Genomic DNA, 16,349 nt, shown 5'->3' with positions numbered 1-16,349 from the left:
GGACATGTTTTTTGGGGGGTTAGCATCGATTGCCAAAACGTTGCATGTACTGATCGGAAGGAAAGAATAGTGTTGGCGAACAACGTCGATCAACTTCGAACAACGTCAAACAAACACACAAAGCACACAAACACACAAACTCAACACACCTTTTATCACTTCATGATCAACATAATTGAAAGCTTTGCTATCTATAAGAGATGTTTGTTTGTCTGGCAGCCAGTCTGTGTGTCTGTCGCTATTTTTCCTGAGAGATGGCCAAACTTATCTTCGTCAAACTTTCAGAGGTTCATCAGTGAGTACCGGGGAGAGTTTCACAAACAAAAATAATTCAGAGTAATTGATTTATGCATCTTTCAAAGCTTGACCAATACATAATCATTAAGTTTTTGTACAAGCAGGACAGCACTGCAAAGCAAATCCATGGCTGCATGGCAATTGCCCCGCACATGTGAAGCGAATAGCGAGGTTAGGCAATTGGTTCACGCCCGTCCCTCTGTCTAATCAGTTTATAATCGAGGAACAGCTTATTTAAATTGAATGTTATTATATTTTGAACATGTACAGGAAGACGAGTTTTTCGTTTTACTGTACTTTGTCTCTGAGTTTGTCCCGATCGTACATGCGCAGAGAAGAGTGATATAACATTTTACTCTGCAACTCTATCTGGCTGCCTGGCAGTCAAACAAAATTGAAAATCTATATATAATGGAGCAAGTGTTTGTATGTATTGTCGTGTCAGAGGGTTCGAATCGCACTCCCCGACAACATTTGCCGTTTCTGTAGCTGATAATGACCAGCCTTGGACGAATAGCCAGAACGGTCCTTAATTCCGAGGCGACAGCCGAATATGACGGTTATTTTTGACGCGCACGGGATGGAAGGATGCAAAGTGCTTACCTGAACGAAGCACATGGCTTTATTCCAGATCCACAAAACATGCAAACACAACCAAAAAATTTCAACGATAATGATTTAACAAAAAATAAAGCAAGAAATGAAAATGTCGAAATAAATGTTGAGATAAAAACTAAAACTTTAACTGAGGGACCTCCACACGCACACTCAAATACAGATGAGGGAATCGATAAAATAAAAATAAATGTTCCTTTAGCCAGCCGGCACTCAGCTTTCATCCCAAATGGCTTTTAGGAGCTTGGTGGCCATCAAACCTCAAAGCCACCGCACAGAAAGCGCACAAGATGGTGTGGAGTAACTCTCCTCGTCGCCAAAAATGTGAGGAAATTTCATGAGGGCAGTCCTCTTTCGTGTCACTCTGCCCGAAGCGCCAAGAGCCCCACAAGCCGCCGCCTTATTGCTCCTCTTTATCGGCTGCAACAGCCTCCTCCTCCAAAGCGCCAAAAGTCCACACAGCACAAGCACAGAAAATGCCCAGTATGGACAAAAATGGCCCAGCTTTCTTGTCCATGCAAAAAGGCCAAAGCCACTCCTTCTCTTTCTCGAAGCTTATGCATGACGTCACCCCGACCAATCCTGAACTTCGGGGGCATAGACTGCTGGTTACGATCTTTTGGAGGTGGGGTTTAGTTCGGAAGCCTGTTTGATTGGCCTTTGTCGGCGGGTGTTGTTGTTTAAACGGAGGTTTTTATGGCCGGCGTCGTTGTAGCTGTAACTAGAGCAATGCGACTGTCACCAATATGCCTCTGTATAGTCCCTGCACATGACAAGGGGTAGATGCCCTCATTCACGGTTCTAAAAACAAACAAGTTTGATTTAAATCCCTTCAGCTGTTTTCAAGTATCACATTTTCACCAGCCATGATAAGTTTCACATCGATCGGTGAAGCGGTTTTGGCAAAGGGATTTTTGTTTTTCAAACTGGACATATTCAGTGTGGATGGAGAGAGGGGCCTGAACGCAGCGAAACAGCTGCAGTTCAGATGATCCCAAATGAGCCATTCACTGAACAACATTCAACGTTGGGAATAATTACTGATGAGCAATCACAGAATAACAGTGGCCACAAGCCACAGGCATCACCATGGCTACATGAATTTCAAATGGTTCTGTGTATATCATTTTGCACTCCTGATCTCAAAATGTCAAAAGTTTTGACACACCAGGTGCCGTGAATTCTCAGGTGACCAAAAAAACAACCATTTTCCATGCCTCAGAATATGGGTGATCAGGATTGCAGGGTGCGGAGGACAGTTTGTGCTGACAGACTATGTGGATGAAACGTGGATGCTTTGCTTCAATCCAGAATCCAAAAGGTGGTCTGCATAGTGATATCATTCAGAATCACCTCTACAAAGACATTTTGTGTACAGGCATCAGCTGATCTTTTGGGATTCTCATGGACACTGCATTCAAAAATGGAACACTGCTACCTGAGAAAGTTACCCTGAGGTGTTGGAAAAACAGTTAGTGTCAGCCATGCAGAAGAAACATCTGGAACTTTCACTTTCACAACGACAGTGCCCCAATACATCTTGCTACTCAGGGGCAATAATCCTTCCAATATCAGTGCATTAAACTGATTTCATGTCCACCATATTCACCAGACCTTGCTTCCAGTGGCTTTCAGTTATTTCCTAAAATGAAAGATAGCCTCTGTGGTCTCAGTCTCTCTAGATCAGATCTTCTTCCATACATCAGAGATTTATAGTGGTTTCTACGTAACCCCAAATAAAGTATTGTTTGAAATAGAATGTTGAAATGCTAAGTATTGTTTCATTTTTGTAAGTCTTGCGTGCTTGTTGAAATACATTAGAAGACCTTTATTTTTTAATGCAACACATACAAAGAAATATTAAAACAGGAGGAGGTCGTTATTCTAATCATGCTTGTGCACACGCCTACCCCAATCCCAACACCACCAAAATCACCCAATCCATGAGCACACTAACCTTCCATGACATGCACCTGACCCACACCACAAACCCAATCCAACCTGACTCAATATGAAGTGGGAATACTTTGCACGTACGTGTCTCAAGGCAAAGTGATACATCACAGATAGAGACAGACAATCAACATGTGGGGATTTCTCGGAAGGGTGGGGGCATAGAGGGGGGGGGGAGGGCGGGGGACCAGGAGTTTTGGGAAAGTTGCATTAACACTGATGACATGTTGATGGTCGACAACACCCATAACTCAAAATCACAATTACCTAGACAACACAGTATGCACACAACGCCTATGGATGCTCCAATGTAGCTATTAATTTCTACTTTAAACCTGCCTATGATACCCTCTGCTACCACCTTTCCAGAAAACTATTCGATGCATTCATGACTGTGAATAATTTGGAAACGATTATAATCAAGAGACTTATTTAATAATACAAGAGACTTTTTGTTTTTCAAATTTCTGTCCTAAAAATCTGCAGAATCTGCAGAAGGGCAGAATCCTAAAATATTTTCATTTTTTTCCCCAATAACTGCCGTCGCATATATGATTGACAAGGTGGTTCAGATCTTCATACAAATTTTCTTTTCTATATACTGGAGGAGAACCTACTTCCACACTATCACTGAAAACCATGGTAGGTGACACAGGCATCACCATGGCTACATGCATTTCTGACCTGAACAAGTGTGTGTCCACCCTCAGGAGAGCCAGGAAACAATATCTCTCTGTTCTCAGGACAGAACTCTCTTATCTGTCTCCCTCTTCCAAATCCTGGTGGTGTCTGGTCAAATCTGTTTCTGGCGTTTGTTCCCCCCCCCCATCCCCTCCCTCACCTCAAACGGCCACATGACGCGTGAAAAAGCTGAATGCCTCAACTCTGTGTTTGCCTCTAAATCTTGTGTCCCAAACCCATCCCTCTCTGTACCCACCGTACCCAGTCGTACCCAGCTGCTCCTGGACTCTGTGTCCTTTCCTCCTGACAAGGTGGAAAAGTTTCTGTCAACCCTCGACTCTGATTCTGCAACTGGACCTGACGGCATCAGCCCACGGGTCCTAAAATCTTGTTCTTCCGCTCTTTCACTCCCTCTCTCTGTTCTCTTCACACTCTCTTTTGCTCAAGGTCATCTGCCATCTGCTTGGAAATCTGCCAACATCACTGCTTTGCACAAAAAAGGTGCAAAAACAGATCCCAGCAACTACAGACCAATCAGCCTTCTCTCAATTATCAGTAAAGTCATGGAATCCATCATTGCTTCAGATATGAAATCTTTCCTCTTCTCCAATGGCTTGATCTCTGATCATCAATTTGGTTTCAGACCTGGTCACTCTACTCTGGACATGCTGCTATTGCTTTCTCAGCAATGGATGGAGGTCCTCAATGCCAAACAGGAAATTAGAGCTGTCTCCCTTGACATATCACGTGCCTTCGATACGGTCTGGCACCCCGCTCTGCTCACCAAACTCTCCTCTGTTGGTATCCATGGAAATCTCCACGCATGGCTGGCGGACTTCCTCTCTAGTCGTAGTCAACGTGTGGCCCTGAATGGGTTTCTCTCATCTCCTCTTCCTGTTCAGGCTGGAGTTCCCCAAGGCAGTGTTCTGGGCCCTGTGCTTTTTCTGGTCTTCATCAATGATCTCTCCGACTCTCTTGAAAATCCTCTCTATCTCTTTGCTGATGACTCTACTCTCTGTCGCTCCATTCTTCATCCCTCAGATCGGCAGTCTGCAGCCTCCTCACTCTCTGCAGACCTGGACAAAATCACAGACTGGGCAAACAAGTGGAACATGTCTTTCAATCCTGACAAATCTAACACTCTTACGATGTCTCTCCGAAAAGACCGACTGGACAACCCTCCCATCTACTTTCTGAATCATCCTCTCCAAGAAGTTCTGTCACTCAAACTTTTGGGTCTCACTATCTGCCATGATCTTTCCTGGGAAAACCACATTTCAAATCTGGCCTCCAAAGCCAGTCGCCGACTGGGCATCCTCCGTCGTGCGAAGTCCTTCCTTGGCACACCTGAGCTCCTCACCACGTACAAGGCTTTCATCCGCAGCTCAATGGAATACTGCTCTCCCCTCTGGGCTGGTGCTCCTGCCTCACACCTAGCTCGTCTTCACGCTGTTGAAAGCAAAGCATTCAGAATCATTGGAATCTCCCGCGATGAAGCAAACTCCAAGGGCCTCTCACTCACTCACCGCAGACAGGTTGGTGGTCTTTCCATCTTCTACCGACTCCTTTCTGGCCTTGCCCCCCCCCAGCTCTCTCTGGGCTCTGTCCCGCAAATATTCCTACAGGTCGCACAAGATCTGCCTGCAACCCTCTTATGGTTAAACTGCCAAAATCAAGACTCTCTGCTCACCTTCACTCCTCTTTTCTCTCGCCTCTGGAACAAACTCCCTCACTCTCTTCAATCCCACTCCACCCTCCAGGTCTTTAAAACAGCTGTTCACCACCATCTCTTATCTTCCCCCATCCAAAACCTTGATCTTTTCTATCCCCGATAATTTCACCCCAATTCCACTTTTTGAAATACCAACTTCTGTCCTGGAAGTCCTTGGTGTCCTTGTGTTTTATACTTCTCCCACCCCCCCCCCTTCCCACGCCTCCTTCCCCCAAGCCCTCTCCCTCCCACACATCTCCCTGCTCTTAAATGTTGTGTGCTCTCAAGTGTTTGTGTGCTTCCCATTCTCTTGTCTTCCGCTCCCTCTTTTTATATATTTTGTTTGTCTGGTTGATTTGTTTGTGAAGTAAATGTCAGCTCTTTTACGAGCCTCGATTCAGTACACAAAAAAAAAAAAAAAAAAAAAAAGCGATGGTGAGTGCAATTTGGCTATCCAGAAGTATCGTGCAACCGAGCCTATCTCTCGCTATTGTTTGACAGACGTACAATGCAGCTAAAGTATAAAATAGTTCGGCCTCACTGTTATTCATGGAGGACAAAATGCCTCAATTTTGTCTGGGTCCACTGGGTTAAGGTGAATATTTATTGTACATTATTTAAATATCCTGACAAAGTCTGACAAAGTGAGTGAAAGGCCCTCGGAGATGGAAAACCCTCCCATCTACTTTCTCAACAATCCTCTCCAAGAAGTTCTGTCGCTCAAGTTTTTGGGTCTCACTATCTGCCATGATCTTTCTTGGGAAAACCACATTTCCAAGCTGGCCTCCAAAGCCAGTCGCCGACTGGGCATCCTCCGTCATGCGAAGTCCTTCCTTGGCACACCTGAGCTCCTCACCACATACAAGGCTTTCATCCGCAGCTCAATGGAATACTGTTCCCCCCTCTGGGCCGGTGCTCCTGCCTCACACCTAGCTCGGCTTCATGGTGTTGAAGCCAAAGCTTTCAGAATCATTGCAATCTCCTGCGATGAAGCTAACTCCGAGGGCCTTTCACTCACTCACACAGCAGGCAGGTTGGTGGTCTTTCTGTCTTTTACCGACTCCTCTCCGGCCTTGCTCCCCCAGCTCTCTCTGTGCTCTGTCCCCCAAATATTCCTACAGGTCGCACAAGATCTGCCAGCAACCCTCTTATGGTTAAATTGCCAAAATCTAGGCTCTCTGCTCACCTTCACTCTTTCATTCCCCTTTTTCCTGCGTCTGGAACAAACTCACCCACTCCCTTCAATCCCACTCCTCCCTCCAGGTCTTTAAAACAGCTGTTCACCACCATCTCTTATCTTCCCCCATCCAAAACCTTGATCTTTTCTACCCCCGCTCATTCACCCCAGATACACTTTTTCGAAATACCAACTTCTTTCCTGGAAGTCCTTGCAGTGTCCATATGTTTTATATCTCTCCCACCTCCCCCCAAGCCCTCTCCCTCCCACAGTTCTCTCGATGTCCCTGCTCTCAAATGTTGTGTTTGTGTCTTTCCCCCTCTCTCCCCATCTTGTCTACCGCTCCCCTTATTTTGTGTTTTATGTGTCGGTTTGTGTCGGTTTGACTTTTTGTGTGATTAATGTTATCTCTTTCACGAGCAATGTTTCTTGTATACAAAAGAAAAAAGAAAAAAAAAAGCAGGTGTCCACTTTGTAGGAGTCTGCAAAAGACCAGGCCGACTGTATTTGAATTCTGGCACCATCATATATTTGGAAAACAAAGTCCACAATTCGTAATGAACAGTCAGTCACCTGTAGTCTTGAGCAAATATTTACTCCTGTACATTCAGCTCCAAGCACATTAAAGTATGCTTCCTCAGACAGCCGAGCCAATCCAGTGCATAATATGATTGTATATTGATCCTCTTCATGATCACTTTTGCCTTTAGAACGAAAAATTTAGCCTTTTGACATGTTAACAGTTTCCATTATGACAATTTCACCCCATTATAATCAAATAAGCCTTTTGTGAATTTATTATTACCATACCTCAGTAATTTTTCAAGACATCAAATGGTTTATTTGTACGTACGTACAGTTGATTTGATTTGCTGGAGCTGATTTGTTGATTTGTAATACTCAATTCCAGAAAGAGGATAATAAGCTTGTTACATACACGTCAGGTGGGTCGACTACAACCGATGACTACCTGCTGGTGTGTAGGCGAGATAGGGGGCACCTCCGGGACACAAAGTTGATCCTGGGGGAGGAGGCTGTTTAACAGCACCATTTGGTTGTCTGCGACATAAGGGTGAAAGGTGCGAGGAGAGCTTGGCGGGTGAAGTACCAACCAAGAATGAAGGTGTGGAGGTTGAAAGAGGTGACAGTGAATGAATGAATGAATGAATGAATGAATGATCGTTTTAAGGCCATTTTCCCCGCTACAGCGGGGGTTAGCCTTGCGGGCCCCATGACAATCATGGTTCCCTGTTTGAGGCAATGTTTTTATGGCCGGATGCCCTTCCTGACGCCAACCCTTAGTCGCCTCTTACGATGCGCCGGGATACGGTGTACCTATTCTAAACCGGGGTACACACCGGGATCATTCATCCCAGCAAGCTGGTACTCAATTTGCCGACCTCGGAAGGATGACAGGCTGAGTCAACCCCCCTGGTGTTAATTTAGCGATAGACCGGGATTCGAACTCAGGATCCCAGGATCCCAAGCCGGCATCCTAACCGCTAAGCCAACACCAGGCTTCCAAGCCGGCACCCTAACCAGGAAAGAGGTGACAGTGAGGGAGGCATTAAAAGAGAGGCTGAGTATGGTAGAAGATGATGTGGTTGAGCTTGAAAGTGGTTGGATGTCAATGAAAGATAGTCTGTTGGGAGCCGTTGGTGAGGTATGTGGATGGACAAAAGGACCACCAAGGCACTCGGAAACATGGTGGTGGGATGATGAAGTTGGAAAGAAGATTGACGAGAAGAGGAAGAAATTCAAGTAATGGCAGAAGGCGAAGGGTATGGGGGCAGAAAAGGCAGAGCATGAAAGTTATAAGGCAGCCAAGAAGGCTACAAAGAAAGAGGCAGCAAAGGCGCAGGAGGCATGCAGGAAAATGTTCGGAGAACGCTTGGATTCGGAAGAGGGTCAGAGAGCGGTATTCAGGATTGCAAAGCAGATAGCGAAAGAGAGGTGTGATGTGAAGGGGGTAAGTTGCTTGAAGGATGAAGTGGGACAAATCGTTGTGGACCCAGATGGAATTAAAGGAAGATGTAAGAGATATATGGAAATACTGTTGAATGCAAAGAATGAATGCGATGGCAACATGGAGAGTAACCCAGTTTTAGGACCAGCAGAGAAGATAACCGAGAAGGAAGTTGAGGAAGCGATAAAAGCAATGAAGAGTAGAAAAGCGGGAGGGCCGACGGGAGTTGTGGGAGATATGTTGAAGGCAGCGGGAAATTGGGGTGTGAAGAGAATGACAGAGATCTGCAATCTGGTGGTGAAAGAAGGCCGCATTCCAGTGGATTGGGAACCGAGTACCCTCGTCCCTCTATACAAGGGGAAAGGTGACCCTCTGGACTGTGGCTCGTATCGAGCGATAAAGTTATTGGAGCATGGAATTAAGGTATTGGAAAGGGTGTTGGAGAGGAGGATAAGGAAGAAAGTGAAGATTGACGAAATGCAGTTTGGAATTATGCCAGGAAGAGGAACGACAGACGCGCTTTTTATTGTGAGGCAGTTGCAGGAGAAGTACATGGAGAAGAGGAAGAAGTTGTTTCTTGGGTTTGTTGGTCTGGAGAAAGCATTCGATAGGGTTCCACGTGAAGTAGTGACATGGGCATTGAGGAAGTTAGGATTTGAGGAATGGTTGATCAGAGATCAGAGTAGTGATGGCAATGTACAAAAGAGTGCGCACAGCTGTAAGGACGAAGGACGGGAACAGTGGTGAGTTTGAGGTGAAGGTGGGAGTGCATCAGGGGTCGGTACTAAGTCCACTACTATTTGTGGCTGTGATGGAGGTGCTGGCTCGGAACGTAAAGGAGGGTTTACCGTGGGAGTTGTTGTATGCAGATGATCTGGTGTTGATTGCAGAAAGTATGGATGGACTGAAGGAGAAGATGAACAAGTGGAAGGAATGTTCAGAGACAAAAGGTCTGAAGGTGAATATCGGAAAAACGAAGGTGATGGCAAGTGGTAAAGCATGTGGTGAGGTGGAAAGAACTGGGAAGTGGCCGTGTGCTGTGTGCAGGAAGGGTGTCAGAGTGAATTCCATTCAATGTACAATGTGCGCTGAGTGGGTTCATCAAAAATATAGTGGTTTGAGAGGGTCATTAACCAGTGTGGCAGCTACATTCAAGTGTGAGGTATGCACAGAGGGAGCTGCAGATGGAGGAAATGTTGAGTTGGATCTTGGAGATGGCGTGAAGCTGGAAGGTGTGAAAATATTTTGCTACCTCAGAGACATGCTGAATGGAGAAGGTCGATCAGACTCGGCAACGGTTGCTAGAGTGAGATGTGCATGGAAGAAGTTTCGGGAACTGAGTGGCGTGCTGACGAGGAGGGAAGTGTCGTTGAAGCTGAAGGGAAAGGTGTATGCTGCATGTGTGAGAAGTGTTATGATTTATGGGAGCGAGACATGGGTAATGAACGTAGAGCAGCAAGGAAGGCTGGAAAGGGTGGAAATGCAAATTGTTTGGTGGATGTGTGGAGTATCGTTGAGAGAGAGGAAGACAAATGATGAATTGCGAAAGATTATGGGAATAGAGCCTGTGATGGATGCTGTGAAGAGAAACATTTTGAGATGGTTTGGTCATGTGTTGAGGAAGGATGAAAGTGACTGGTTGAGAAGAGTGATGGAAATGAATGTAGAAGGAAGTAGAGGACAGGGAAGACCGAGAAAGACTTGGCTAAAGATGGTCGAAGAAGAAATGCGGGCAAGGGGGTTAACAAGGGGAGATGCAGAAAATAGGGCAAAATGGAGAAGATTGTCATGGGGACTGCAAGGCTAACCCCCGCGCTTGCAGGGAAAATGGCCTTAAAATGCCTGTTGTTGTTGTTGTTGTTGTACGTACGTATAGTACAAGTAAGGAAAATTTGGTCAAATTTGGTCAAAGGTCAATGCAATCTGAAACATGCAAAACACCTAGTAGGCTGCAATTAGAAAATTTATCAACCAAATTTGTTCTGCATAGCATTTCCATCATTGCTGCTGATATCAGGTCATTCCTCTTTTCCAAGTCCTTCTCCCTGACCACCAGTTTTTATTTCATCCTAGTCACAATGCTGGACATGCTGTTACTCCTCTCTCAGCAATAGTTGGAGGCCCTAAATTTCAAACAACGTCAGAAGAGTCTTCCTGGATATATCGGCAATTCAACAAAGGATGGTATCCAGCTTTGCTTGCCAAGCTTCATGTCTGCCGCATACAAGGAGCCTTAATATCTTTCTGACTTTCTGCTTTGCTTTCTGCTTCTTAATATCTTTCTGCTTCTTAATATCTTTCTGACTTTATGCTTTCTGAAAATGCTTTCTGACTTCCTCCACTTTCAGTAGAGGCATTTACTCGTAAGACGGACAGACAAGATTCCAAAAATCCATTGTCTCTCCTCAGTCTGTCCATTCATTCCCTTTTTTGGCCAACTGTGGTCCCATTGGAGCCGGGAATGCCCTAATGTAGGGTACGTGTGCGCACCCAGTTTTCTTCCTCATCGACATAAGTGACCTCTCCAATGCTTTGGAAAATTCCCTCTTCCTTTTTGCAGATGATGTCACACTGTGTCTCACAGTAACCCCATCCCACTGAGAGATAGACAGCAGCAATGTCGCTCTCGGCTGATCTGGAAAATATTATATGCTTGCCTGATCATTGAACATGATCTACAATCATGAAATATCTCTATCTCTATCTCATCCTGTCACTCCAGAAGAATAGTCAAATGAACCCACCTAAGTCCACGGTCAGCCACGACAGCAGATTCAGTCCCTTGACTTTCTAGGTCTCACCATAAGCCAATACTTCTCCAGGCAGGCTAAACAGCATAGCTACCCTCCAAAGCCAGCCGCAGAGTTGGCATGCTTCAATATTCCAAATAATTCCTCAAAATATCGTAACTATGCACAGCAGACAAAATGCCTTCAGCTAAATGTAGTACTGCTCTCCCCTATGGGCTGGGGCCCCAGAATCACATCTGTCTCTCCTGAAATTGGTGGCATCTAAAGGTCTTAACATTATTGGCATCTCTCACAATGAGCCCGAAGCCCAATGCATGTTCCTCTCATCGCAGATAGGTCTGATGGCTTCATTCTTTTCAAGCAAACGTCCTCCAATCAAGCCACCTCTACTCTCGCAGCACACCTACCAACCTCAGCTTTTCCAGAACACAAACATGCTTCCAGTAACCTGTTCCTGGTCAAACTCTTAGAATGTAGGCTCTCCATCCAGCTCCACACTTTTCTCCTGTTTGTACAACTGCCTTTGGAAGTTCGTTCATTCACCTTCTTCCTTTCAGGACTGCAAATGAAGAAGTCCACCACCATATAATGTCATACCCACCCACAATCATTCTCCCACCGTTAAACCTAAATAACCCAACCTCTTACTTGCAGGTCACTGTGTAGCCCTCTCCTACTCTATGTCCATTCATTCGCTTGCTCGTCTAACTGTGGTTCCAATGCCTTACTGGCAGTATACAATATTGCCTTTTCCCCTGTCGCCTTGGTTTTCCATAAACCTAGATTTTGTGTATAAAAATGGTGACATTGATAAAAATTTTCAAGCATTCATTCAAGTTGGACATTTATCACTGGACATCATCAAGCATAATCTATATATTTGATTTGCAAAACAATAGTGGAATTACAACTTTCCTTCTTCTACAATTATTTCATCCTTTCCTCCCTCTTCCCCCTTTATGTATGCAATATGTTGATGCCCTCTTGCACATATGCAGGTAGTGGACAAAAAAATGGAAACACCTGGGTAAACGAGGGACACCAAGCAACAGCTTTTACACAGATGTGGCCCTTGTAGTAATTAAGCAAATTACATCCCGGCATGCTTAGGGTCATGTATAAAAATGCTGCACAGGCCTGGTTTCCTATCATTATGGCTGGCATGGCTGCAAGAGGAGACTGCCCAATGCCCCATACACAGATCACGTGTGGTCACCCAGTGGTTTGATGAGTATGACACTGATGTTATCCATATGTCATGGCCTTCTCAGTCACCAGGTCTGAACCCAATGGAGCATTGATGTGATATCTGGAACTACACATGAGACAGCGTTTTCCACCTGCATCAAACAGGTGTAAACTGATCGACTTTCTCGTGGAAGAATGGTGATACATCCCTCCTGCAGATTGGACTCTATGCCAAGGCACATACAGGCCGTACTGGCTACATGGTGGCCCAACACCCTATTAAGTGACTTTACATTGGTGTTTCCATTTTGATCCACGACCTGTATATTCCATCAAAATACATACCCACTTGTGATGAACCGTTGGATCTTCGTGATAGCTTTACAAGGGTATGGCCCTACAACAGAAAGCACAATGAACACATTTTTATATGACTGGCGAAATGAACGTTTACAAACATGGGTCAACACATCAAATGAATGGTTCAGAATAAAAAACAAAAACAAGTTCAATAAAAACAATAGTGTAGTAGGGAGCTATAGCAAGTTGAACTTGATTCTTCATCTACACTGATTGGCTTCTTTTATTTATTTTATTTTTTTCTGCTCATGTTTATCATCCATACAATCAACAAATTTGCTCCTTTATTTCACAGTTTCCTGTTGAATTTCCGAGTATTATATCCATAATAATGAAAACAAGTCAGGAGACGACGATGGTTCACGAGTGAGTGGTATTCAATGACAAAGGACAGACTATAACCGAAACAGGCCCGGACAGGCCAGGCCTGGAAATGTCAAAACGAAGGTTACTGACCTTGAAATGAGATAGAAAATAATGTATAATCAGTTATGAGGTTAGTTAGCTACACAATACCAAAAATTCTGTGAAAAATGAAATGAAAAAAAAAAAATGAAAACAAAAAGAAAAATGAAAAATGGAGCTCCGTGGGGCTAGACACATGACATTGGCCTAACCAAATATCGAAACCCCTGTCAGATTCCACCAAACCCTTCGGAGAAGATGTACCTTGAACTCGATTACCCGCTAAAAATACATCTTTTTCGGGCGTGGCTCTGCCCACAATGGGCGCAATATGCCCACTCTCGGCAGGACATAACTAGATCATGATATCAACCTCCCACCCAAGTTTCATCAAGATCGAATGATATCATCGGGTAGTTATGCTACACACACACACACACACACACACACACACACACACACACACACACACACACACACACACACACACACACACACACACACACACACACACACACACACACACACACACACACACACACACACACACACACACACACACACACACACACCGAATATAGTCGTCACTTGATAACTCGTGAACCAATACTTCCATCAGTATCAGTAGGTACAAACAAAGCCCCAAAGAACATATAAACCTGTGGCGATTGAGACGAGACGATATGTACCATACTCTTTACAGAGGGATGGTGCAGCCAAAGCAGTTTCTTAGCATGAGTTATGCTGGGTGATTTGCCATTGCCTTCCTAGCAGTCAGTCAGGGCAGGAATTTGTAATTTCCCCAGGGTGCCAGCGATGGCTCACCTACTCTTCACATACACCATGTGATCTTTAACATTCACAAACTAATAATGGCAGGTTGACACCCAGTTTAAACGTCCATCCGAGGCTAGACAGCTCAGATGTGAGTATCCACACATCTGGCTTATCCGACCAGCCACTGTGAAAATTAACCAATCAATTACATCCTCATAATAACTTGGCTTGTTTGATTCGCGAAGGAGGAAGACAGCAATTTTAATCGTCTGAAGGTAAAGTGTCAGATCTCACCATAAAGCAGAGATGGAACCCTCTGCTCCTCAGAATCATCCAAACTCCACACCTGGTAGCTGCCATCACTATATGAGCATGTTACTTGCTGCCCACTGGGAGACCAGTGCACACTCTCCAATTGCTGCTCAACCACGGACCCAGGAAAGGGAAATTAAAGCATTTAAATGATATAAATTGCATCAAAACTCCAAGAAACATCAACAAACTGAACATCAAACTGGAATACAAAACACGCCTCTGATAGATATTAATCCACGTAGTATAAATATAATAAATAAATGATATAAACTTTCAAATTTGTTCAGCATAATTTACATTTCTTTATGTGCAAGAGCCGTATCAAAAAATCATGAGCATCCATGGATTCCACATTATTTGTGCTGAATATAGTAGAACACAAGTTATTAGCAACATATTTCTATGCACTCCAATATAAACACAGATTTTGTGCATGCACATCACTGGTGTTACCACAATGCAATGTGACAAAATGGCCATCAATGATATGTCGTTTCGCCAACGTGCAGTGATTGAATTCCTCATGAAAGAGAACAGCTCAGCTGTAGATATCTATGGCCAGTTGAGTCAGGTGTACCGAGGGCACCAACAGTGTTAGAAGGTGGGTCAAACACTTCAAAGATGGAAAGACACACCTACTGATCAGCCACACTGTGGTTGGCCAAGAAGCACCCTGACTGAAGGCAACAAGCAGAAAGTTGATGCTCTCAGCGAGGATGGTTAGGGAGAACGCAGCACAAATTGGCATTGGACACCATGCCGTACAGGAGATGTGAGCGACATTGGGATATCGGCAAGTTTGTTCCTGTTGGGCTCCCCATTTGTTTACAAAACCACCGTTTAGAGGCCATTTTTCCCCGCAAAGCGGGGGTTGGCCTTTTCGGGGACCGTGGTAGTTGTTGTTTTTTTGGTCCCCTTTTTGAAGCAATGTTTTACGGCCGGATGCCTTTCCTGACGCCAACCCTTTTTGCCGCCTTCAACGACAAACAGGGAATTACCAGTGAACTGGTACTCAATTAGCCGACCTTGGAAGGATGACAGGCTGAGTCAACCCCCCTGGCATTAATTTGGCGATCGACCGAGATTCGAACCCAGGATCCTAGGATCCTAAGCCGGCACCCTAGCCGCTAGCCCAACACCAGGGATTTACAGAGATTACAGACATTACAGACATTACAGATTACAGACATTACAGACATTTGTTTACAGAGAAACAAAAATACACGTGCATGGATGTGTCATCACAGGTGCTTCAACGACATGCTGCTTAGGGTGATATCTTCCTGTTGCATATCATGACTGGTGATGAAAGCTGGTTCCACCATTTTGACCCAAAAACCAAGCAGCAAAGCAAGGAATGGCATGACTCCATATCTCCAAAAAATAAGAAAGCCAAAAGAGTACCCTCAACCAACAAAGTTATGGGAACTGTCTTCTGGGATGCCGAGGAAAGCATACTGGTTAATTTCCTGCCAAAAGGAGAAACCAGTTTTAAACCAGTTTTGGTTTAAACCACCAAAAACAGAAACCAGTTTTGACTTCCGTTTCCGGTCTTGCTGGCGACGGTTCGTTTTTTCGCAGGTCTCCACGCTCTCCATCGAAATCGAAGTTAAGTCATTGTTCCAATTTGTATTTTCGTTATAACTGTATTTCTTTTATGGTGTATGTACGTTTATTGTCCCGTCAAAGATTTTCGGTGCAAATCTTTCATACCTGTATTGAAAATCGCGTTAATTCGTGTCGTCTCGAGGTCTTGTACAGTGTACACTGTACAACCTTGAGGCTTTGTTTTTCTCTCAGCGCCTGTCGTTTGTGATCCAGTAACTTTCGTTCTCTGTTTTCGCAGTCTTTCCACCCCAAAGCCTACTTCCTTACGTAAATCTCAACTCAAAAAAAACAAAAAAAAAAAGACTACCTTCTCTGTGCTCATTCGTTTATTCATTCTTATTCGTTCGTTCGTTCTTCGACCACGTGTTTCTCCCCCATTTCCCCAGATAGATTGTCAAATTTCAATTCGTTATTTTATCGTCCATGTGATATTGTTTGATTATAGTTAGTTTTGGTTTGAATTTCCTGTAACTCGTAATTAATTAATCGTTTTCTGCCCTTGTGTGTGGCCTTGTAGTTGTACCCCCGTCGGTGTTTTGTTAACTT

At 44.5% G+C, this 16,349-nt stretch overlaps 1 protein-coding gene across 6 annotated transcripts in view; it reads right to left on the bottom strand.

Annotated features, from left to right (window-relative positions):
- LOC137431582 (lethal(2) giant larvae protein homolog 1) overlaps positions 1 to 16,349 on the bottom strand; it is a 198,180-nt gene that overhangs the window by 67,575 nt on the left and 114,256 nt on the right. For all 6 annotated transcript variants that reach the window (XR_010985311.2, XR_010985312.2, XM_068123071.2 and 3 more), the window contains 2 exons: positions 14,175 to 14,298; positions 12,684 to 12,735 (listed from right to left, as the gene is read on the bottom strand). Coding sequence is in view for 4 of the 6 variants with exons in the window: in XM_068123071.2 (XP_067979172.2) it covers positions 12,684 to 12,735; positions 14,175 to 14,298 (176 nt within the window). In the remaining 2 variants the exon portion in view is untranslated. The remainder of the gene's footprint in view (positions 1 to 12,683; positions 12,736 to 14,174; positions 14,299 to 16,349) is intronic.

This window comes from Myxine glutinosa, chromosome 1 (assembly GCF_964187855.1).
Source record: "Myxine glutinosa chromosome 1, kmMyxGlut1.1, whole genome shotgun sequence".
In the NCBI taxonomy this organism is placed as follows: Eukaryota; Metazoa; Chordata; class Myxini; order Myxiniformes; family Myxinidae; genus Myxine; species Myxine glutinosa.
This window is presented reverse-complemented; position numbering and strand designations above follow the sequence as displayed.